The sequence below is a fragment of the Nyctibius grandis genome, chromosome 4, assembly GCF_013368605.1.
Source record: "Nyctibius grandis isolate bNycGra1 chromosome 4, bNycGra1.pri, whole genome shotgun sequence".
In the NCBI taxonomy this organism is placed as follows: domain Eukaryota; kingdom Metazoa; phylum Chordata; class Aves; order Nyctibiiformes; family Nyctibiidae; genus Nyctibius; species Nyctibius grandis.
Genome location: NC_090661.1, coordinates 54,449,256 through 54,472,729, shown reverse-complemented (window position 1 = coordinate 54,472,729; position 23,474 = coordinate 54,449,256). Strand labels below are relative to the sequence as shown.

The 23,474-nt window shown below is 37.1% G+C and overlaps 1 protein-coding gene across 1 annotated transcript in view; it reads left to right on the top strand.

Annotated features, from left to right (window-relative positions):
- Positions 1-23,474, top strand: part of NRDE2 (NRDE-2, necessary for RNA interference, domain containing) — a 35,775-nt gene that overhangs the window by 636 nt on the left and 11,665 nt on the right. The window contains 9 exon segments of the mRNA XM_068398712.1: positions 7,016-7,124; positions 9,147-9,365; positions 11,301-11,450; positions 12,937-13,399; positions 13,604-14,006; positions 17,663-17,796; positions 19,822-19,942; positions 22,004-22,179; positions 22,875-23,253. Coding sequence (XP_068254813.1) covers positions 7,016-7,124; positions 9,147-9,365; positions 11,301-11,450; positions 12,937-13,399; positions 13,604-14,006; positions 17,663-17,796; positions 19,822-19,942; positions 22,004-22,179; positions 22,875-23,253 — 2,154 coding nt within the window.

Sequence of the window (23,474 nt, the reverse complement as noted above, 5' to 3'; positions counted from 1 at the left end):
CATAAAAGTGTTGCTGGCTTCTTGGCGGGTTCACAGGTGTGTTCAGATTTGCTTCCAGCTATCTGCTGGTAGATGCTGGAGGCATGGCTGTACAAATACTCATCTTTGAGGAGTGTATCTTAACTTTGTGTGTGTGGTGGTGAAGGTTTGCTTTATGCAGAAAACGAGGGGTTTTTTTCTTCCCGCTAGCCTTGGATAACTTAAAAAGTGTTTTCTCATTTCTTTGCTTATTAAGCCAGAACCAAATTTTAGTTTGCAAAGGGTATTTTTTTTGGAAGGTCATGAGTGAGATTGTGATTCAGTTTATCATTTTGACTGTCATGGTTGCTAACAAGTTACACTTCTATTACATGAGTAAAGAACCCTGTATCGGGTATTGCCAAACTCTGAAGTATGCACAACATTTATTAATTCTACTAGGGAGATGTTTTGAACTATGCGTTTTGCTTGGCCACTTCCCACCACCCTTAGAGTCTGCCAATTCTCGAGACACCACAGCAAGGGGAAACTCTTAAAGAGAATTGTTTTACCTAGGCTAAATTTCTTGTGTATTTGATCCAGTCAGATATGGTGACTTTGAAGCTTTGAGCGATACAGGCTGGGGTTTAGCTTCTTGTTCTAACCAGTTCTTGCGTTACCCCTGATGGCATTGCAGCTGTCAATACTCAGTCTGCCAGTACAGAGGTGTTATAGCCACATTCAGGAGCCTTTCTGGTAATTACACTTGGTGCAGGGGATAGTGGATGTAGTAAGATCCTGAATTATAGCTTCTAGGAAGAGAAGAGCTGCTCTGCCAGGCAGAGGTACAGTAAAATTCTCTAGTAGTAAGACCTTGCTTATATTTTAAAACTCTGGGAATTTAGCCTTTAGGTTTGTTATGCATAGTCTGTGTCACTGCAGACCACCTGTCTGGAAGATCAAATTACACAGAAAAAGATGTTAAGACTGACTTTGGGATCTAGATTTGTTATTAGCACTGTTTGAGAGTTCTTAACAACTCTCACTGTTTGAGAGTTATGTTTTGGTCTACTGGAAGTTTTTCGTATAAGAATTACTGACAAAACTTTAAGGAACAAAATTTGTTTTATGTTTTAGCCAATGTTGTACTTTGTTTTTAACGAGCACATTTTAGTATAAGTTATAAAAATTAAGTATTAACTCAGAACCACATTTATGGTGGCCTATATCAAATTTCACACGTTCAGCTTGTGAGAACTTGAGAACTTGACAGGCAACTTTGGTATCTCTCTGATAGATGACTCCTCAGGGCTGATGTGAAGCCAAAGTCCATCATAATACAGAGATCATAGGGTATGTTGTATTCAACATGATATGCAAAACTGAGGTGTCTTTTGCCATCATTTAGGACTGTTTCATAATGTTATTGTAAAAGTTGAGGTAATAATGTAAATATGCTGGCCATGTTTCATTCCTCCGACCACCTCTGTCTCATACTCTTACAAACCTTCCTAAACCATTTATAAGTGTAAGTGCTGCCTGAAACTAAAGTATTGCTGTACACTCTTCCTATCCTGCTAGATTGCTGACTTGCAGCAGCCTCTAGAGTGCAAAGTAATTTAGTATATGGTTTCTTAGAGTTATGTTGTCAAGCTTAATTAGTTTTTGGTAGAAGATAAATTACAAATTTATCAGTAGCTGTACTGAACAGAGCAGTGGTAATAATTAACCCTATTCACAGTAGTAAGCATTATGCACAGCATGATTCACAGTCTGAGCTATTCTGTAGGTAAGACAATGCAGTGATTTTTGCTGAAAGCAGATTTTCAGGATTCTGAGAGGCAACAAAAGGCTTTGCATAACTCTTAAAAATTGTCTCTGTAGACATGCACTGTAAATTTTTAATTTTTCTTTTACTTGAGAAGGTATAAAAAGAATGCCATTGGATTGCTTCTGCTGTTGTGCTCATGGATGTGGATGGTAGAGTAGGACAATAAGAAGTACATGCATGTTATCACAAAAGAAGTCTTTTATATCTTTTATTCTTTATGTTCTTTAAGAATGTAAATCTGGTCTGTGAAAATGATAAACTTTTTAGGCACCTGACCAAAAAAAAAGCAAAAAAAAATGAAAAGGTAGAATTTTAAAGTCTGGAATGCATTTTGATGTTTGAAATGTTTGTATCCAGCTAACTGATTCACTGGAGATTATTTACAAGGAGGTTTGGACTTACATGTTGTGTAATGGAAAAAATTGTTCAGTTCTTTCCAGAGTATTAGGTCAGTTTGATTAAATTGTTCAGAAAACACTGTAGTTCGAGAATTCTAAACATTTCCCTGGTGTGTTCACAGAGGCATATTGGCTGTGCTACAGGGACTGGTTCTTGCAGTGTGATTCTTCGATGTTTTAAAAATGCAATTTGATCTTACCCGCTCAGGTAGAACCAAGCTACAGGCACAGTCAGGGGATTAATGTTTGTGGCTCCATTTCTCAAGGTGTGTTTTCCTCGGAGGCGCTAAAACAATAGTTTAATAATGTAAAAAGTAAACCTTATTCTCCTTGTGCTCACTTTTGTAATCATATTGCACCAAGTTAGTGAGTGACTTCACATCTCTAAGGGAATAACAGATACTTTCAGGTAAGGTTAAGTCAAAATGACATCTTGGAAGTTCGTTTCTAATAGTTAATGGCAGTAATAGACATTATTTTGTTATACTTAAGGCAAATGCCTTATGGAAATGAATCTCAGGCATGCTTGCTATGCATCTGTCTCATACTTCCTCAGTATCTCTCTCTTCCTCCTCAGGAGTTTTAACCTTTTCAGTCAAATTTGTTGTGGTGGGAGAGAGAAATGGCAAAAGTAGAGGAGGTCTGTGAAAATCTACGTTTGCTTAGAAAGGATACATCCAGATTAAGTGCCACTGCTGAGAGAGAGGCTGTAACGTGAATTGAACTGTTACTAGGGTAGGTGGGCTTGGCAGTGAGCGTATGTACGTTAGCCAACTAATAAACATCTTTGGAGATCACAATCTGACACAGCGCAGGCTACCTTTTGCCCAGCCAATAATTAAGGGATGTGGCAAAGTACTGTAGAAGGGTCTAGAGAACCCAGATAATTCCTGAAGCTGTGGCAGTGGTCGGGAGTGTAAAGGATGGAGGACACAACTCAGAAATCCTGGCTTCATCCTTTTGAGAGCTGCAGGATTCATTTGCTGGGAGGAGGAGGGAAATGACAATTTTGCCAACTCTCTCTTTATTTAAGAATGTGGTTCTGGTCTTAGAACAGCCTTTTAAACAGACAAATATAAAGATAACTGCTTTCTAATCTTCTGCCAGTTCAGGTGTAGCCTCTTCTCTTTAAAGTGTGTTTTATGCCTCAGGGAAGTTTATACGGTTGATCTGGACCGTTGTACTTTCTCTGAATTTGTCTGTGTTTAAGGAAGACCAGAGTGTGACCAGCGGAAAAACATTGTAGGGTTTCAGTTTGCTTCTGTGTTCCTTTACACCTCATCTTCATTACCAAAATGAGCAGAAATAATTGATTATAAGGAAGATAATAATTTTAAAAATCAGTATCACATTTAATAAATATACTTCAAAAATCTCAAGTATATAGTGGCTCTTCGTATACTGTGTGACATATATTGAATTATTAACTCCAGTTTGATTACGCAGTTATCAGGTGTGTGAATTCATTTAACTCCTGTGTGTTTTAAATATATAATGGTTACAGAATTATCCTTGAGAAACATTTTGGTATTTCATGGAAAATACTAGATACAATTCTTCTAAGAAGTCATTCTGATTTTAGGTTTGTTCTTAATACATCTATTACAGGATCGTAATAAGAAATTAACTTATTGTTGCATAATGCTTTATTCCCCAGCAGGGGGAATAATTATTTTGATAGGCGAGTGAAATGTTGCTTGGATATTATCCAGCATAAATCTTTCTCCTTTAAGCTCACGAAAGGTTTTGGAAGAATGCTTTGTGGTAGATTTACAGTTTTAGAATCATAGACACATACTTAAAATGAAGGCGTTTGTGCCAGGGTGGATTAATTTAAATTAAATAGTAGATTTTTATCACATTTTAAATAGGCAAGTAAGGAGTGCAGTTTTAAGATTTCCATTTTAATTCTAATTTTACATTAATATATCTTAAGTATTTTCCTAGAAGGGAAAAAAAATATCTCATGTTGATTTACAGCAATGTAGGGTAGTGTATTTGCCTTAGGTTTGGTGAATCTGATTGCCAGGCAGAAGGTCACAATAACATACATATATATTTTTATTTTTAGGGCTACATACAACATTTTGGTGAGCTGGGGAATGGTGCCTGGCAGTGTTCTGCAGCGTATTGGTTGGGGTGCTCGTGGGAAGTGTGTTTTGGTCACAGAATCACAGAATCAACCAGGTTGGAAGAGACCTCAGGGATCATTGAGTCCAACCGTTGCCCTGACACCACCCTGTCAACTAGACCATGGCACTAAGTGCCATGTCCAGTCTTTTCTTAAACACATCCAGAGATGGTGACTCCACCACCTCCCTGGGCAGCCCATTCCAATGTCTAATAACCCTTTCTGAAAAGAAATGCTTCCTAACGTCCAACCTGAACCTCCCCGGCGAAGCTTGAGGCTGTGTCCTCTTGTCCTATCGCTAGTTGCCTGGGAGAAGAGGCCAACTCCCACTTCACTACAACCTCCCTTCAGGTAGTTGTAGACTGCAATAAGGTCACCTCTGAGCCTCCTCTTCTCCAGGCTAAACAACCCCAGCTCTCTCAGCCGTTCCTTGTAGGTCAGACTCTCCAGACCCTTCACCAGCTTGGTCGCCCTCCTCTGGACTCGCTCCAACACCTCAACATCTTTCTTGAAGTGCGGGGCCCAGAACTGGGCACAGTACTCAAGATGCGGCCTCACCAGTGCCGAGTACAGAGGGACGATCACTTCCCTAGACCGGCTGGCTACACTATTCCTAATAGAGGCCAGGATGCCATTGGCCTTCTTGGCCACCTGGGCACACTGCTGGCTCATGTTTAGCTGGCTGTCGATCAGCACCCCCAGGTCTCTTTCCCCCAGGCTGCTTTCTAACCACTCTTCCCCCAGCCTGTAGCGCTGCATGGGGTTGTTGTGGCCGAAGTGTAAGACCCGGCACTTGTTCTTGTTGAACCTCATGCCGTTGGTCTCGGCCCATCTATCTAACCTGTCCAGATCCCTCTGTAGGGCCTTCCTACCCTCCAGCAGATCGACACTCCCACCCAGCTTGGTGTCATCTGCAAATTTACTGAGGGTGCACTGAATCCCTACGTCTAGATCATCTATAAAGATATTGAACATCACCGGCCCCAGAACTGAGCCCTGGGGAACACCGCTAGTGACCGGCCGCCAGTTGGACTTTGCCCCATTCACCACCACTCTCTGGGCTCAGCCATCCAACCAGTTTTTAGCCCATTGAAGAGTCCACCCATCCAAGCCCCGGGCAGCCAGTTTGTCTAGGAGGATGCTGCGGGAGACAGTGTCGAATGCCTTACTGAAGTCTAGGTAGACTACATCCACAGCCCTGCCCTCATCTACTAAGCGAGGTGCCATGAGTTGTGGGTTCTCCTTTGCACAGAGGTGGAGGTTCAAGACATACTAGGGAAGGTGGCCATCCCCACAGGGCCTTTGGTAGCAGGGGCAGTCACTTGGGAAACGCGAACTGGAGCTTTGCTTGATTTTATGTACTTCTTGATGAATTTAACTTAGGTTAACAAACTGTTTTGCAGCCTGCTCCATTTGAAATCCTTTTGTGGCTAACAGTTCAGGGACATGAGATGGAAGAAAGAATTTTGGTATGAAGAGCTATTTCTGAAAGAAATACTTTAGAAGGAGGAGAGATATATGGCTTGGCAGACAATGAGTTCATGCTATTTAAGGATTAGAGATCAGTGTAGTCAAAAGCACAAAGACAACAGTGTGACAGGGAGAACACTGAGGCAAAAATGGTCGTAAAAAGCATGGAGAACAGGCAGGGAGACCAGATTTGTTCATTTTGTTATCTCCCGTGGTCTGGCACCAGAGAGGCTCATGTTAAATTCTGTGCTTATGTGAAATAACGTTTGTTGTTTAATATGTTAGAAAATTTCACATACTTAAAAGAATTCTAGAAATGAAATCTCTATGAAAATTGTTATAGAAGTGTTAATATCAGAAAAATTATAAAAATTTCCCCCTCCGCATCCTGTCAGTATCTGATCTTATCCAATGACTGAAATGGCTGAGGTCTAGATGCAGAATACTTAATACAGACTAATATGTCAAAATGAGCATCAATTAGCCTTTTTTCACACTATTTAAAAGTCTGATGGTTTCGGTGGTTAGAGAACAGGGAATCCAGTGACATGTTTTGACCTTGTATGAAACACTTGAGTATTCTTATAAGTAGTGGGTGTCTCTAGCAATGAAATAGCGTTAAAAATATTTTCCATACAGTGAGTAAAGTACATTTTTGTAAGTTTGCGTAAGTTGTATTACATTCATTAACTACACCTTTCAGCTAACTATGTCCTTCTGTAATTTTTTCAATTTTACTCTTTAAAGTCAAATATGTAAATATCTATATTACATAATGTACATAATAATTATAAAATGTATGAAGATACAAGATCTTATATAATTATGCATGTATAACACATTTATACAATGTATAAATATATAGCTAGAAATTTTACATGGTAAAAATTAATATTGGACAGATTTTTTTAAAAAAAGTGTATAAGCAGTGTATAAAAGGTATTATCTGCTTTCAGTATGAACTTTAAAGTATTATGATGTAGTGGGGTTTTTAAAGCTTACATTGATGTCGGGGGAAGATTCCAGTTACTAAATATTTTACCTCATTAAAACCTAGTGTTCTGCTAAATGGAAATTTCATGGACTGCCTTCTGATATGCTCAATTATTACACATGACTTAGTGACATTTGCTGCGAATTTAGCTGTCTGCTCACTGGATTAACTCCCAACTTCAAAAAGCACAGCAAGATAATCTGTGTTGATCTCACACTTTTCTTTACCTGCAGAGTTGGACTGGCTTAGTAACCCCAGCTTCTCTACGGAAGATGCCCTGTTACTGCATCAGCGCACTACAGAAGTTGCAAATCTTGTCCCTGAAAAATCACCACTAATAAGGTAGAATATACTTCAGTATCTTCTACAATAGCCTCTGTCTTGTGTCCTGCTTATCTTTTGTTATGTGAGACCAAAATCAGGAGCTTTTAGGGCAGCTTTTCATTCCCCTGTTCAGTATTTAAAAAGGCCTGAACTGAGTCATATATAAAAGTATGAATAATGCTTCCATGTCCTTTACTTAAGATAATGAGAAATTACACTTAATGCAATTACATTCCCATTTTCTTTTTCTCACAGCTGCATTTAATCCGTTATTTCGGAATGGGAAGGGAACTGAGTGTCATGGATTCTTCATTAGCTTTTGAATGCCCTAAGTGACCCTTGAAATAATGTAAAGGTTAAGCATCGTCTTTGTGATTTATCTGTGAAAACCAGTTCAATCAGCCATTTCACAGTTGCGTTTTTTACTTTTTAAAAACTAGTTGAAGATGTGAATTAATGAAATATTACATGTATCTAGTTGTGCAGCTGTGTAGAACATGCTGATCATTGATGTGATTGACTACATTCCTTTACAAAATTGAGCTTTAAGCAGCCACGTTTGCTGAAGAACTAGTTTTAATACCTTCATTAGAATAGTTGCTATACTTGGCATGTCTACACTATAACTAACACTTAATAATTAATAGAATCAAGTTGCAGTTGCCAAGTTCAAAAATGTAGTCACTTTTAATTTGATACAAGCTCCTGTGTTTGCGATGACTGTTGGTGGTCATGACAGAGAATGTCTTTGTAGTAACAATCACAGCTGCACACGTATTTTTGTATACTTTTGTATACTATTTACATGTATTGTGTGATTGAAATGCAATCACTGTTCTGTTTATCAGTCATATATTCTACTTATGTGTCTTCAAATCTTTTCAGGACTTCAGTGTCATAAAACTAAGGAATTTACGAATTACCATTCAGATAGAATGACATAGTAAACCCACCGTATGTCATTAATCTTTGAAAAAGAATTTGTCAAAAAAATAGCGTACTGAGAAATGTTTGATCTTTTTGCCTATTACTAGGATACATTCTCAGTTCAATAAAAACTAGTTACTCCAACATAGTTGGTTGTTTTTTGGTTTGGGGGAGAGTGTGTGTGTGTGTGTGTGTGTGTGTTTGTTTTAAGGGCCTGCTGATGGTTCTCCCATAGCTTCTTTTGACTTAGTGCCCTTAAATAAATAGTGTAAGATTATTTTCTGAGGCGCCTTGCTTCTGAAACACTGCATTTTCTTTTATTGGCATATTAGGAATACTGAGACTTGTCACTCCTTTCTTTTATTGAAAGATTCCAGAAAACTGTTTAAAAAGAGCTTGTGCTTTAATTAAGGGTTAGAGAATACCTCCATTATTTCAGTTGGCCATTAAGCATGGGGGTGTATGTAGTATGTACAATCACATACGTGTGTTTTGTCAAAATTATCTGTCTGATCTCTCAGTAAGTCAGTTGTCTGTTGCATGTAGTGTTTGTTATTACATTATATTATATGATAACATTAATTCAGTAGTCATCAAAAATTGTTCGAGAGGCGAGATTTGAATTTCTAATATGGAAGTAATTTTAAAAGTATTTTTTTGACATTCCTTATGTAAATCATAAAGAAACAAGGAAAAAAGTGCAGACTTTTTTCTTTTGCAGGTCAGCCTGAAAGATTTCTCATCCTTTTGGCTTGACCTAAGTTGTCTTAGCAAAGTTAAGAAATTTTATCAGCTAAGTCATCTTCTTTAATTTGGTGATGATAACAAATGGATATTTATACAGAACACACATCAAAATGCCTTTGGCAATTGAAAATTTAAGACTGATTGTCAGTAATTCCAGCAGCTGAAAAAATATAGTTGTTATTTCATGCAAACTTATATAACTTTCATTTTATGTGTTGCTGCTAACTCTATTCTCCAAAAATACAGGGAGAATAAAGGTAAAGGGTAAAATGATTCTGAACTTTCTTACGGTGATATTTCTTTTCAGTTTTACTACCTGGATATATAGATGTATATAAATACATATATATACTTGTTTCTAAGCAGGACTACTTCAAGATCAGAGTTGTCAGGGGAAAGTGATACAGATGAGAGCCTGAAACAGTCAAGTAAGAAAACGAAAAAGAAAAAGCATCCCCACTATAAGAAGACAAAAAAGAAAGCCAAAGGGGACTCCAGTAGCAGTGAATCAGACCTGGACACTAAGCACATCAAGGACAAAGCCACAAGAAGTGGCAGAAACCATGAAAAGGAAGCAGCAGCTAAGTATGTATTTACTAATACTATGCAAGATGTAAATTCATTGTGTTCTTGTACTTGTCTCTTCAACTTTACGAATTAAATTCTTGCCACTGGGTAATTTTCTCTAAGCTATGTATGACTAAACTTGCATTCGAAGCAATGACAGTAGAATTAGAAGCACTTGCTTAACCATATCTGAAAAAATGTGACTAAAATATTCTGTGAAGCACTGTTCTGCAGAACAAAGCATGGTATGGCAGTAATGAAGTGTATTTTTAAAGGCACATAGAGGTTTATGTTGAGTTTTTGTAAGCATCTTATTTCCTTTCATGGATCTTTAAGATCAATGGAAGAGGGCTTGCATTAAACGTTATTCTTGATTAGTGCAAAAGTCTTAACATACAGCTGTGTTTGCCTTGTGACAGAACTTCCTCCTCACAGAGTTAACATTGCCTTTTTTTAATATATTAAGACAAAGTTTGTTGTATGATTTAACATTTCTTTTATGTCTAGCCATTTATTGCTCTGTGCTGTGTGCTTCATACTTCTTGCTCATGGTATATCTAGATAGGTATTTGAACAATTGAAATTATCTTGCTAGATCTTTTTTGTTAATTCCAGGAGCTCTAAAGTACTGTGTAATTAGTGGAGGTGTCATTTTTATATGGAACAAGAAAATAGGTATTTAGTGACTAGCATGATCTTTGAGCAGTAAAAGAGGTTCTGTGAACACACTGAGTATTCAGGTTTGGCATACCTTGCTGTGCTTTTCTCAGTCTGTTGTTTTTTAATCATTTCATTCAAAGTGGCCCGATCTGACTGGCTGTGTAAGTCACCTTTCCCTGTTTCTCCTCATGTTTGCTAGTTTGAGCAGCCTTTTTGCCTCTTTTTCATTCCCTAGTTCCTGTTTTTTCTTTAGCATCAGCAGCTCTGGCTCTAATTCACAGCACTGCAGCTGCTTCTGGGGACAGAGTGAGGATCTGGTGACATTGAGGAATTGTTGTTACAGCTGGGTGTAGTCCAGGCAGTCTTTGACTTTCCCCCAATTTACTACTTTTCCCAAGACAGATTTACCAGGAGCTGAGAGCGTAGGCTTGTGGGCATGTGTCTATGCCAATGGCTCTTAACATTGTTTCCCTGTGGAAGAATAGCAGTGATACCGGAGGAGTTGTCTACTGCCTGTAGCCACCCTCACCACCTCCCGTATGAAGACTCTTTGCTAGACTGGGCCAGCCAGCCAGTGCTTTGCCAAAATGAAAGGGTTGAACTTTTTTCAGGGTGTCTAGTTTCACTTCTTTCCATAAATTGTTGATGCTGAGAGAATGTTGAGTTTTCAGGAGACTGTTTTTGAAACCCAAACCACAAAATTGCTCTAAATGCAATAGGTCTTGTGAAATTTTAGAAAGCTTCTCAAGACTATAAAACTCATTTACTAAGTTACGTATTTGTAACATGAATTCAGATTGGAAGTTCAGTTTGGAGGCAGGTGGCAATTTCCACTTAAGTTCATTTGTATAACTGTAATCCATAAAGCACTTTGCACACTATTTTATCAAATGCACAGGTGTAATTACAGCTAATCAACATAAACCTCTTACAGATTATCCTCTTTTAGTAAGATGCTACAATTAAGAAAGATAAAAGTAAATTTTAAAAGTAGTAATATATGGCTTTTAGATTATAGTTTACCAAACAATTAGCTGGTTAAATCTGATTATTACCTTTCACAATCCTAAAGCCAGTTTTTGGAAGGGCAAGGAGTGTGTTTTGTTTTGATGGTACTGTTAGTGTTTTCCTAGTTGTTTCTTTCCCAGTGTGTGACTGACTTTACAATGATGAATCACGTACCATGACTTTGAGTAAATTAAATTATGAACTACAGAAATGCAATGTTTCCTGGGTTTTGTAAATGCTGAATATATTCACCAATGTTTAGAATATATTTCTCCTTTTCTTCAGTCTAGATAAGAAAACATCAAATCTTATCAGCAATCGCTTTGTTTGGCTTGATGATATCCAGGCTTTCACAGCAGAAACCTTCAGAATAGACAAGAAACCAGACCCTGCAAACTGGGCCTACAAATCCCTCTATCGAGGGGACATAGCAAGGTACAATACATTGGTTTCTATTGGTATTCAAACTATCACAGAGTCACTATCTCAAGATACATTAACTTGAGTCTGGCTGTGAAATTTTTATGTAGAAGATGAGAAAATAAGATAACTGAATGATTTATTTCAAAATTTGACTTTGCATTGGGCAGAAATATTTTAAAAGGCAAAAGATGCCATGAAATAATGGGAATAAAGTGCATGATTTTAATTTTTTTCTAAAAACATTCTCTGTGTAGTAGTCTGAAGGCATGTGAACTTGCAGAACTGCCATCTGGAGGTGGCAGCATGGGGAAGATGCAAAAGCATGGTTTGAGGTCAGAAATCCCAGGTTCTGTTACAGATCATCTTTGGGCAAGTGCTCCTTTTGATCTCTGTTGTTCTGTTTCTGCATCTGAAAGGGAAATGAAAGTACTGATTATTTCATAGTAGATTTGGCAAGTAGTTTGATATCCTTTCAAAAAAAAAAAGGTAGAGGTACTTTCTTAGCAAACAGATTCTGTGTTAGATCACCCAGACGTTGTACCAAAGGATATCTATCTTATGCATTGCTATGTTTCAAATGACTGTAGATGAAATTGTGTTATTCAACATCCTTTAGTAGGTTACTGGTACTGTGATAACCCTTCAGAACATTTCCCTGCATTAATGGAGAAGCCCATCTAAAGGAGCCTACACTGGGCTCATGCATTATGTATGTACCCTTACTCTTGATGTTCTCAAGGAAAATTGTTTACTATATATAAAAAGTAATTATTTGTGAAGGACGGAGGATTTATGGGTTTTACTTTTGTAGTGTGTGTACCTTTGCAGTAAAATTGCCTGTTTATAATCCATTCCAATTTTCTGCCACCTTTGGATTGTCAGCTGTTGCTAGAGATGAAAAATGTTATTTTTGCATTGCACGTCACTGTGTCTGCCACTGAAATTACATTCTTGGTAATATTTTAAGATGATATTTTCCTTTCATATTCCATGGGATTATTGTGGCCTTTATGAACCTGGTCTCTCTTTTCTCTCCACCGCCCCCGCCCCACTTCCTGGCATATAAAACGGATAGAAGCTTAGGGATACAGAAAGATATTACCAGACTGAATTACTGGTGTCTGATTTTTCAATTTAAAATAATCTAATCTAAATAGCCTCAAATAATGCTGTCTGTAGTTCTTTCTCCAAGTTTTGTCTGCATGGCTTAAAATGGTAGGAGGAAAAAAATTTTTCTTCTGCCGAGTATGACAGATAGTGTTGGAACTCTGAGGAAGCTTAGTATGATAATAGAAGTTGTGATGGCACTGAAAAAATATATAAATTGAAGTCTTAAATAAGGAGAAAATTACCAAGTTCTTACACTTTTGAAGGTCTATGCATACATTATTTGGGTCAATTTGAATTAAAGTACTTCTTCCATGCTTTCTTCCAAAAAGGAGGTATCTTTTTTTAATGTGTAGTTTAGAAGATGTTTAATTGTATTTTTCCTTCTAAGATATAAAAGGAGAGGAGAGTCCTGTCTTGGCATAGATGTAAAGAAACAGTGTATAACTTGGGACAGTTCTACATCAAAAAGAAAGCAATTACAGAGGCAACCTGAGCGCTACTTCACAAAGAGCAATGTGAAGATGCTGAACACAAATGGGATTCCTGTTTGCAGTAAAAGTTCTTCATCTGACCCAACTGCTTTTATACCAGTTCTCCAAATGGAAGCTGATGATCCTTCTGACACAACGGAGGTAAATCCTCTTGGGATTTATGATCCATCAACTACAGTGTGGCTACAAGGAAAAGGGTGCAAGAGTGCAGACCATGAGCCTGTAAATACTAAGCAAACAATTGAAGAGCCTGGGATAAACATTAACTCCATCCTAATGACAAAAGTGGAAGAACATAACAAGAAAGTCAGAGAAAACCCAAGAGATATTAATGCTTGGATGGAATTTGTTTCTTTTCAGGTATGTGTTCTGACAGACCTGGTTACTTTATAAAAAGTAATGAATACATGGATGTTATATTGTACTTTCATTTGTTTAGGACTGTATGTCTTCTATTGGTGAAGAATGAGCTGTTAATTCATCTTCACAAATGTCGGCATTCTTCTCGTGATTCTAGTGATTGATACTTCCTAATGTTGTAATGATTTTTCTTTTTGTTTTAAGGATGAATTAATGAGAGGACCTAGCCCTTATGCCGGTAAGGGAGAGCAGGAAGTAAGAAGAAAATCACTGAAGTTAATTTTAGAAAAAAAACTGGCTATTTTAGAGAGGGCAATTGAAAGCAATCCAAGTAATGTTGATCTGAAGCTCGCCAGGCTGAAGATTTGCACAGAATTCTGGGAACCACCGGCTTTGATCAAAGAATGGCAGAAGCTCATTTTCTTACATCCCAATAATCCGGAGCTGTGGAAGAAATATCTCCTGTTCTGTCAAAGTCAGTTCACTACCTTTTCTGTTTCAAAAATCAATAGTCTTTATGGAAAATGCTTGACTACATTGGCAGCTGTACAGGATGGCAGCATGGTATCACATCCTCTACTGCCTGGCACAGAAGAAGCTATGCTAGGTAAGGTTCTTTCTATTTCATATTATGGTCAGAATGGTCTTCATAGGAGTTGACTACATTCTCTGTAAGAATAGAGTTTCTTGTGTATTACAGGAAGTTTTTATTCTCTTCATAATACCTGGCATCCTCAATTCTTAGCTGAGAATTAAAGGAGATATTCTAACCAAACATGGATATAGCAGATGCTTTTCTTCCCCAGGACAGTTCGTGGATATAACATCCAGTAAAGTCTAATGTGCTGAGCGGTTTACAGTACAAATGTCAAGGCTGGAGAATTGCAGCCAACAGCCAAGAGATGTGCTTTTATCTTTTGAAAATGTTTATTAAAAAAAAAGGTTGGCTTGTGAAAGAAACAGTTATCTCTTGTTCAAAAGTTTTATAGATGATTACTTTAATCCAGAAAAGAGAAGGGACATGGGAAGTCTGATGTGAAATTTTCTTGAGCATCCCAGTTGGTAGATGGAGAATTTGAAACTGTAATACCATGTGATCATGCCTTTTTTATTATTGTATGAATATATCTACCACTTATAATTTATTATATAATTATCACTGGAAGGAAAATTCGTCAGATGGCTACGATGCTGGACTGGATCCAGGGAAGAAACGAGTTCATGCTCAGTTCTGGCATGGGCTTTAAATTTATTTGGAGCCAAATGATTTAACCTATCCCATTTCAATTTTGCTTCTCTACCTTGAGGGGTCATTGCAATTATTAATCTATGAATACTCTGAGTGGGGGGAAATTTTAGTGTCACCATGAATATGTTTGGTTTTTTTTTCCTTTTAAAATTTGTTTTAAAACTGGAGGAGACTATTATGAAGCAGTCTACATTTCTTCATATGTGGCATAGTCTAAGGAACCTCTGTTTTTATCCAAGTCCTGTAACTGCTGTTTGAGCAATGATGCTCTCTGTTATGCAATATCCAGTCTGGACTTATTGATTGAGAAGCTGGGTTACAAGTTAGTTTCAGGTGTTCAGATCTCTTAAGGTCTTCGGTTGATTCATCTTGGATCAAGCACTGGAAAAAGTGCTGTGAAGGAAAAATGCTGTGCTGGCAGGATATTGTACTGCCTGATAGCTTCTAATTGCTTCTGCTGTCTCTGATTTCCAACACTTCAATGACTTTGTGCGCTGATCACAATGAATATTTCTCAGGACAAATGTTTTATTCAGCATCTGTTTTGTTCAGACAGGAAGGTTTTTCTTTCGTTTTGTTTCCCTGCACAGAACGTATTTGACTCATTAAATACTGTTTGCCAACTGCTATGAGAAATTTTGTTTTTTTAATGGAGTTCCTTTAACTAGTTAACTATATTAGATTGACTGACATTTTTCAAAGTACCTGTTTTCTGGCAATGTCTATACATAGGTTAAAATGAAAATGAACTCAACTTTATTTGTGTTTCTATTCCACTCTTAATGTCTTCTTGCTCTGGATTAAGACGATAGTGATTTGTTTATGAATCCTTTGAGGGTTTTGACTTTTGGTGTGGTTGTTTTGTTTTTTTTCCCCTTTGGGATTCAAATGATAGGAGTGAAGAAATTTCCAACTTCTTGATCTGAGATTTTTTTTTTTAGTGACTCAGGTATCTAATTCATGGGCTGAATTTGAACTGTCAGTGTACTTATTAGGAAGATTACCAAATTGTTCATTAAGATAAATATACAAGGAGTTTTACAAATTAATTATGACGTGAATAGCAGTGTAGATGTATGGTAGGCTTGTATCTTCGACCTTTGGTCTTTGCTAACGATAAAGTATAAGAGCTAATTTTAAATAGTGGTGGACTATGCCATCTAGTGTTCAATTCAGTAAACGGTACTATCACCTTGGAAATGGGTGTTTTTTTAAAACATGAAATTTAAGAAAGTGGGTAAAAATTAAATTAAAATTATAGATCAGTTTTTACTTAAATTTAGAGATAACAATTCGTAATATGTTAAATTTACTAGGAACTGTTAATATAAAGCAGATGAAGGTAAGCCTTTCCACAGCAAAATTTGAGAATGGAGTCCTGTTTTTCAAATTATGCCTACTAGCTGGGGAGAAACATCCTTATCTTTTAGGTCAGTTCAGCTGCAGAAGTGTCTTAGTATCATGGACTGAATTCAGTTGGTATTTATGCTGTTTTCAGCTTTTACCACAAAGAAAATGCTGATCTTTGCATTTCTTCAAGTATCTTTTTCTTTTTTATCATGCAGAAAATCTTATGCTGTAATTTATTTTTGGCTCCAGTTTGGCAGCAAGTCCTGATGAGATATTTTCTACATCCAGACTATTTTAATCAAAGTTCATCTGTTTGAAGCTGAGAAGCTAGGAAAGGACAACTTTTTCAGTGTCAGTTGGGACACAGTGCCTAATTGGTTAAAATACTTTGGAAGATTCTATTATATACTTAAACATACTTTTTGTTGTTTAAATATCTTAAGAAATGTCAGAGTCTGTTACCAGAAACAATCATTGACTTTGCAGGAAAATTGGACGAAATGTCTAGCTTGTATATTCTATCTGAATTCAAATTTTTATGTGCACACATCTTATGTAAATCTGAATACAGGTAAAAGGAGTAAATGATCTGCCACTTCTTAGTATTAAAAAATAAGATGATCATTACAAGCAATTGATGCTAACCTATGTTGTTACATGTGTGTATCTAGACACTTAAATATTTTGATTGTTTAAAACCCTCCAAAGCCAATGCATTTAGTGAAGAAACAAACGTTTTTGAAGAGCTGTTTTCAAAACTATCAATGAATTACTTAAGTCTTGATTTATGGGTTTTGGGTTTTTTTTGCAAGCCAGTTAAGATTATGATTTAAAGCAATTTGGTTTTTGAACAGCCGCTGTTTTGTTAAGACTTCAGTGTAATTTGGAGTGATGGAATATCTCTGAAATGTCCTTGAACTGCCTAGTAATAGAGGTGTTTATTATACTTGTTATTTCTTCAGCTCTTTCATTTAAGACTCTTGTTGCAAATACATGAATAGAAAAACTGGGGCTTTGCTTCCCTTTTTAAGCTGAGACTTGAGGCTCAGTGTGTAGTAGGGATATGGCAGTGATTACAGAAATAATTTGTTGAAGAGCGAAGGATAGGACTCTTCTCTACTTTCAAGCAGTAATACTTTGACCAAAAGACTGGACTTCTCTTAACAGAGTTCCTCTGTAAAGGAAAATGGGAACGACGGTTGGAATGAAAATGGTATATTACCGACATATTACCAATGTAACTATCTCATGCAAAAATTAGGCAAAAAGGGTTTTTCTTGTATTCACTTACTGTGTGAATTGTAATAATGCCCAGCATCTTCAAGGAGGGCTGTGACCCACTCTGGCAGATGTTGGATAAACTGAAGCTAGGACCATTGCGTGTAACTTGTATTCATCAACAAGGACAGTGCATGTGTGGCATGAATAAAAAGTCATCTGTTTGGTGCATTTAAAGTGGGAGGTCTTAAAGTTAATTGAACTACAACACTTTTGACGTGCATTTACGCTAGTTATTCCCTGTGTTTTAGATTTTGATACTGTTCCAAAACAATTATGCTCTACAGCCCTTCATGTATGTCTTTTGTATATTTATGGGCTGTAATAAGATACTTTGCAACAAAATTTATTTGAAATATTAAAATTTTGTCTTCTTTACTTTACAGCTATATTTATTCAGCAGTGTCACTTTCTGAGACAGTCTGGCCATTCTGAGAAAGCAGTGTCTTTGTTTCAGGCTCTGATTGACTTCACCTTCTTTAAACCTGACAGTGTAAAAGATCTGCCGACAAGGGGACAGGTAGCAATTTCCATTTAAATGTGTGTATGTCCCTGTGCATTACAGAGAATGCTGTAACAGAAAAATGATGATGAATTTTTAAGGACATAAGGAAGTATTTTGAATCACAACTTACTTTGCGGTTCTTCAAGGTGATGCTTGCATTGGAGAAATACTTGTAGGTCCTCTGGAACTACATGCCAAATGGCTGCTTCTACTGTATATAATAGAAGTGTGATAACCAGTCATTTCATGTCTTCTTTTTTACTAATTGAAGATGGAAAAAAAACAGCTGGCTGACCAAAGTCTGTGTCTAGTTAGCATTTCCCCTGCTGCTTTTACCCAAAACTATTGTTGTTTTGTTACTGTTGATGGAGAAAGCTGATAGAACCTATAATCTTTCTGTTCTAGACAGTTCTTGCAAACATTTTCTTAGGTTCTCCATTTTCTGTTGTTTTCAGTAATTCTTTGATGGCTACATTAGGAACACATTCATGCTTTAAAGCATCTTTTATTTGACCCATGAGATTTATTCTGTTAAAGTACTAAATCACTTTTTCTCTTGATTGGCTCAGGAGAATGTTGGGCGTGCACCCCAATAATAATCAGTAAATTAATGAAGGGGCTATTGCCAGTGTAGCATCATCCCACTGAATTGTTGGGAGCTGCTTCCTTTTTAATGAGTGGTAGGGAGGGCCACCAGTTAGGCAGCTGGGCTACTGTAGAGAACAGAAGTTGAATTTCCTTTTATTACCTCCCCTTCTTCCCCAGCAACCACTACTGAGACTCCATTTTTTTTTCTCTCTAGATTAATGCTGTTGCACACCAATGGAGCAGTCTTGTAGTTTAAATAATAGTGGTGTCCTCTTAAAGAGCCAAAAGTTTAGAGTTCAATCATAATTATCTTGTAGGATGGGAAACTTGGCATAGTTACACAGATAAAGCTCGAGTTATACTTCCAATCATTTGAAAAACTGCAAGATTATCTGTAGTGTTTAAAAACTCTTAAGAAAGCAGGATGGAAAGGAACCTCAGTTTAAACGGACAGTGTTTAGATTGGAAAGTGCAGTTCTTGAAAGTAGGAAAATGCCAGATTTACAGCTGATCACACATTCTGCCCTCTTACAGAAGCATCATGACTCAATCTTGAATTGCTTGTTTTCGTACTGTTTTCACAGTTCACTTTCTCACTTGGAGCAAAGTCTACATCCATGAGGAGCAGAATTAGATTTTGCAGTGGCTGTAAGCCCTGCATTTTCTGATATGTTGGTGCTTGATTTTTCTTAGACTAAATTTTATTGTTAATACTTGTATTAACAGTCACATGTCCAAGCCAAGGTTTGGTACACAGCAGAAGCATATAATAGGAGACAGTCATTAGAGCTAAGTATACACAAAGCAAGGGAGGAATCGATGAATCTAAAGATGGTATATTGCATACAGGCAGTGACGAAGTCAGAACAAGAACCCTGGACATCTGATTCACTGGAAAGTGCCTTAAAGTTTTTCACCACCCTGAAACCTGAGAGATCAAAGGCCTTACTGATCTTTTCCTCTTGTCCTCAGTCCAGTCATATTTATGTCCAGCTGTAACATTTTGATTTGACCATAGGTGTATGATTGTCTGAATTATCATTCCATGAGCCAAGTTCTTCATAGTCCCATGGAAGGTGGGGAGGAGGGAGATTTGGCTTCTGAAAGCCATATCTTGGGGGCTTTGGATCCTTATCCTTAAAGGATTTGTATAGGACATTTGGCACAAGTGTCTTGCTTCCTTTAAAGACTAATACCTTTTAAAAACAATCTTTATGTTCATGAGAAGAGCTGATGAGAGTCCTGCTGTGCCACAGGCATAATTGAAGTACTCAGTTGTTCCTGCTGATTCTTAAATAGCATCTAACAAAGTCTTTAGCTACAGAAGTTGTACCCAGATAAGCAATTGTAGGGTCTGGAAAACCTAAGCTGACCCAGGTACAGCGTCTGTACAGCAGCAAAAAATGATTTTTCTGTATGTTTTTGGTTTGGTTTCCCCTGCCAAAACAACAGGTGGAATTCTTTGAACCCTTTTGGATAGCGGGAGAACCACGAATTGGAGAAAAAGGAGCAAGAGGCTGGAAAGCATGGATGCACCAACAAGAAAAGGGTGGCTGGGTTGCTCTTAAGTCTGGTATGCCTATGTCATTATGTGTAGTTGTATGTCCATGTGTTTTTCTGAACATTTTGATTAGAATGATACAAGCTGTTTCTTCTTATGTTTTTGCATACAAGTTTTAAAACATATTGACCAAGATTAAGATATATTATATCACACTTCACAGGGAAAAGCATGTATCAAGTGTTCTATGTATGATATTGTTTATGGAATATTGTCCTTCTAGGGATGAGAATTGAGGGAGAGGATGGCAAATCCTCCACTCTGTGCTGAAAAGGCTAAAGATGTGAGTACTTGGTTGAGACCCACGCCCATGTAAAGTGGAAGGAGCTACTTCCCTTAAGACCCTTTCATCATATTGGTAGACCAGGTGGAATTATAGTATTAGATGATAATTGCCTCAAGGATTCCTAGCTTAATGAGCTTCTATTTCTAGAATTTCTATTTCTAGAATCAGATTTCAGTTTCTTATAGCAAATAATATATTAGAAATAGGAAGAAAACCTTTCCTTGCTCTTTGTGAGGCAGAAAACAAAGGAATTGCATCTTCACTTGGCTGGAGTGCTTCTGGGTGACCAGGGATGCAGAAAATGCCTCCCTGCTGCTTAGTCCCATCTTGTCTTCTGATCTACAGTGCTCCCCTTAATGTCAAGGACTATTTCTCAAACAGATACATCTTGAAGGGAAGCAGGGGGCTGGAACGTATCTGACCAAAGATGAACTGTCTCTGCTTTTGCTGCTCCTGCTGCTGTAGCAACTCTAATGAAGCAAGTTTGGCTCTGCTTTTAGTAAACAAAGGAACTGAAAAATGATCCCACACTTTCTATCTTAATCCAGGGACAAGAGATTTCCTTGCCCCGTAATTGAGGTCAGCAGTTCCACTGTTGGTGGCTATATTTGTAGGCTATTTTGCCTACAAATTGAGACGACTCAGTATAGAGAAGAGGACCACTGCCAGCCTCGGGCAGGTCCAGCATAGAGCAATGCTTTTCCCCATGTGTATCAAGTCCGAAAGTTCAGGTGCAATCTATAATTGAGTGTAATCTCTAAAACTGACAACTTTTTTCAAACTTTGGTGGAAATGCTGTCATTTTTCATAGAGTTGCTGACTAAAGAAGAGGCCGTAGATCACAAAAAATACGTAGAGAGTAAAAATCTTGCCACCGCCTGTTTGTTTTACCTGAAATTTAAGAACTGGGAGTGGGAGTGTTTCACCTAGTTAATGGCAAACATCAGGATCAAGAATTTGGAGGTGGCATAGAAATTGCCTGATTTTTGTACCAAAAAAAAATAGCACAAGTAACCATAAATTTGAGGACTTCTTTTTTCCCCTCAAACAACAAGAAATAAAAAAGTATTTGAAAGATGTCTGCAAGCTTTCCCTTAGCCTATCGGTGCTCATCAGTTTCAGCACAGAATTAATTAATATATTGCTGTCACAGGAAAAATATGCTAATTGTATCTAACATTCCAGAAAGATCATAAAAGTGGGATGTGGTTAAGCACTTCCTTTTGTGTGTTTAACTACATTGGTTGTTTCAATTGCACATTAATTAAAATGTTGAAAATACCAGGTATTTTAAAGCAACATTGCCAAGCTTGGTTTGCGATGTTTAACATTACAGTACTACTTTTTACTTACAGTGGTTTTCTCAAAATGTTTTATGCGCATGAGTATTCATAGAGCACGTTTGAGGTTGTATGCCCAGGTATGAAGTCAAGAACCTAAGTTGCACAAAAAGATGACTGACTCTTGGCTGTTGCTTGCAAACTGCTGTTGATAAAAGTGGTCCACAGCCTGTCAGTGTTTCATTTTCTTCTCTATGAGAAAGTTTGAGTGCTGGCACTGATTCACTGGTGAAAAAAGTTTGGAAGCCTCCTACTCTGTTACAGAGTTGGTGTCAAAACCCAGAACTGTGATGTGGAAATTTTTGTCTCTGTCTTGTCTCTTTTATTAACACTGTATTTGTTTATATTTTTAAAGTAGTTAAATTGTATGTCAAGTATGGCCTTTGGATTTGGTGGATTAATTTTTCTTTAATGATTTTGTGTGTGTGTGTGTTGATTGGGTTTTAGATGATGATGATGATGAAGAGATAGATGAGGATCAAGAAATAAAGGATAAAACTCTCCCCAAGTGGCATATTTGGTTGGATATTGAATATTCTCGTGAAGCAAGGCATTGGTTACCTTGGAGGCCAGACAAAACCAAAAAGGAAGCTGAAGAAGATTGTGAAGATCCAGAAAGACAGGTCACTGTGATATAATAAAAAGGGGGAGATGATAAGACAAATTATCCTTTCGTTTTAATTCATTGCCAATGGTTATTTTAGAGGAGTAATCCTTTTCTTCGTTTGGAAAAAATTATTTTCTTTGTTTGGAATTCAGAATTTACCTGAGCTTTCATGCAGAGACTTCTGAAATCCATGGGAAGCTCATGGTAAACTTTGGAAAGGGCTGTAGGCAAATAGTCTGTCTTTGCTGTTCTGTGATTTCTCTCATCTGTATGTGGAAATGTCACAGAAATCTGTGTTTAAGGAGGTAGATGCATTAAATAAACAAAGGTTTTGTTATCTTCAAGTCAGCTGGATTTTTTTTTTTTTTTTTCTTCTTGGGAGATAGGTCAAGGCTCAGACATTGATTTTCAAATAAAAATGTCTAAATGGCATAAGCAATAATATCTTTCAGACCTTCATTGTGTAAATTTTCTGTGGAGGTCTCTGATACTCAAGGGCAAAGAAATCTTTTGATAGTAAATTTACAGTCTGACTGAAAGAACACATTGCTTGTTTAACTTGTCTGTTTTTAATTTAAATGACATTCTGTTACTATTTAATAGTAGTTATAAATCTTTATTGACTTGAAAAGGTCAATTACATAAATTACAGGTTTGCTACTTTTGATTGCATAAAATAATGCAGTTTATTTTAATTTTAATTTTTTTTAGGTATTATTTGATGATCTTGGACCATCTTTAATTCAGCTTTCTAATCCAGATCTTCAATGTCAACTACTGTACTCATTTTTGCAATTCCTGGGAGTTCCATGTACAAGTAAACTCTTTCCTTCCAACCTCTATATTGCCATGGATGAAAACAACATCTTTGACAGTGTGCTTTCTGATGAAAAGCCACTGACTTCTGTTGATTTTCCGCTTTCTGGATTCAACAGTATTGGTCTATAGGACACGATGCTACGACGGAGACATCACATAGGCCACTATAAAGAAGGAGAGGAATTCATACAGAATGTTTTTCATGTTCTATTCCTGCTATTTTCAGGAAAGGAAAAATCTAACCTGTCCATTTGTTGGTTACAATATGAAAATATCTAAGGTAATGAGGAATCTGCATCTAATCACTTCTGTGACGTGTGGCTTTCTTGTATATTAATGTTTTATATTGAATTAAATATTGATGGAAAATTGAGTCCTTGTAGGACTAAGTATTCAAATCAGGAAATGCCAGTTAAGATTGCACTGGGCGTAAAAAAAAAAAAACAAAAACCCAAACCCTTTTCTTCAGTACATGTTACACACAGTGGCATA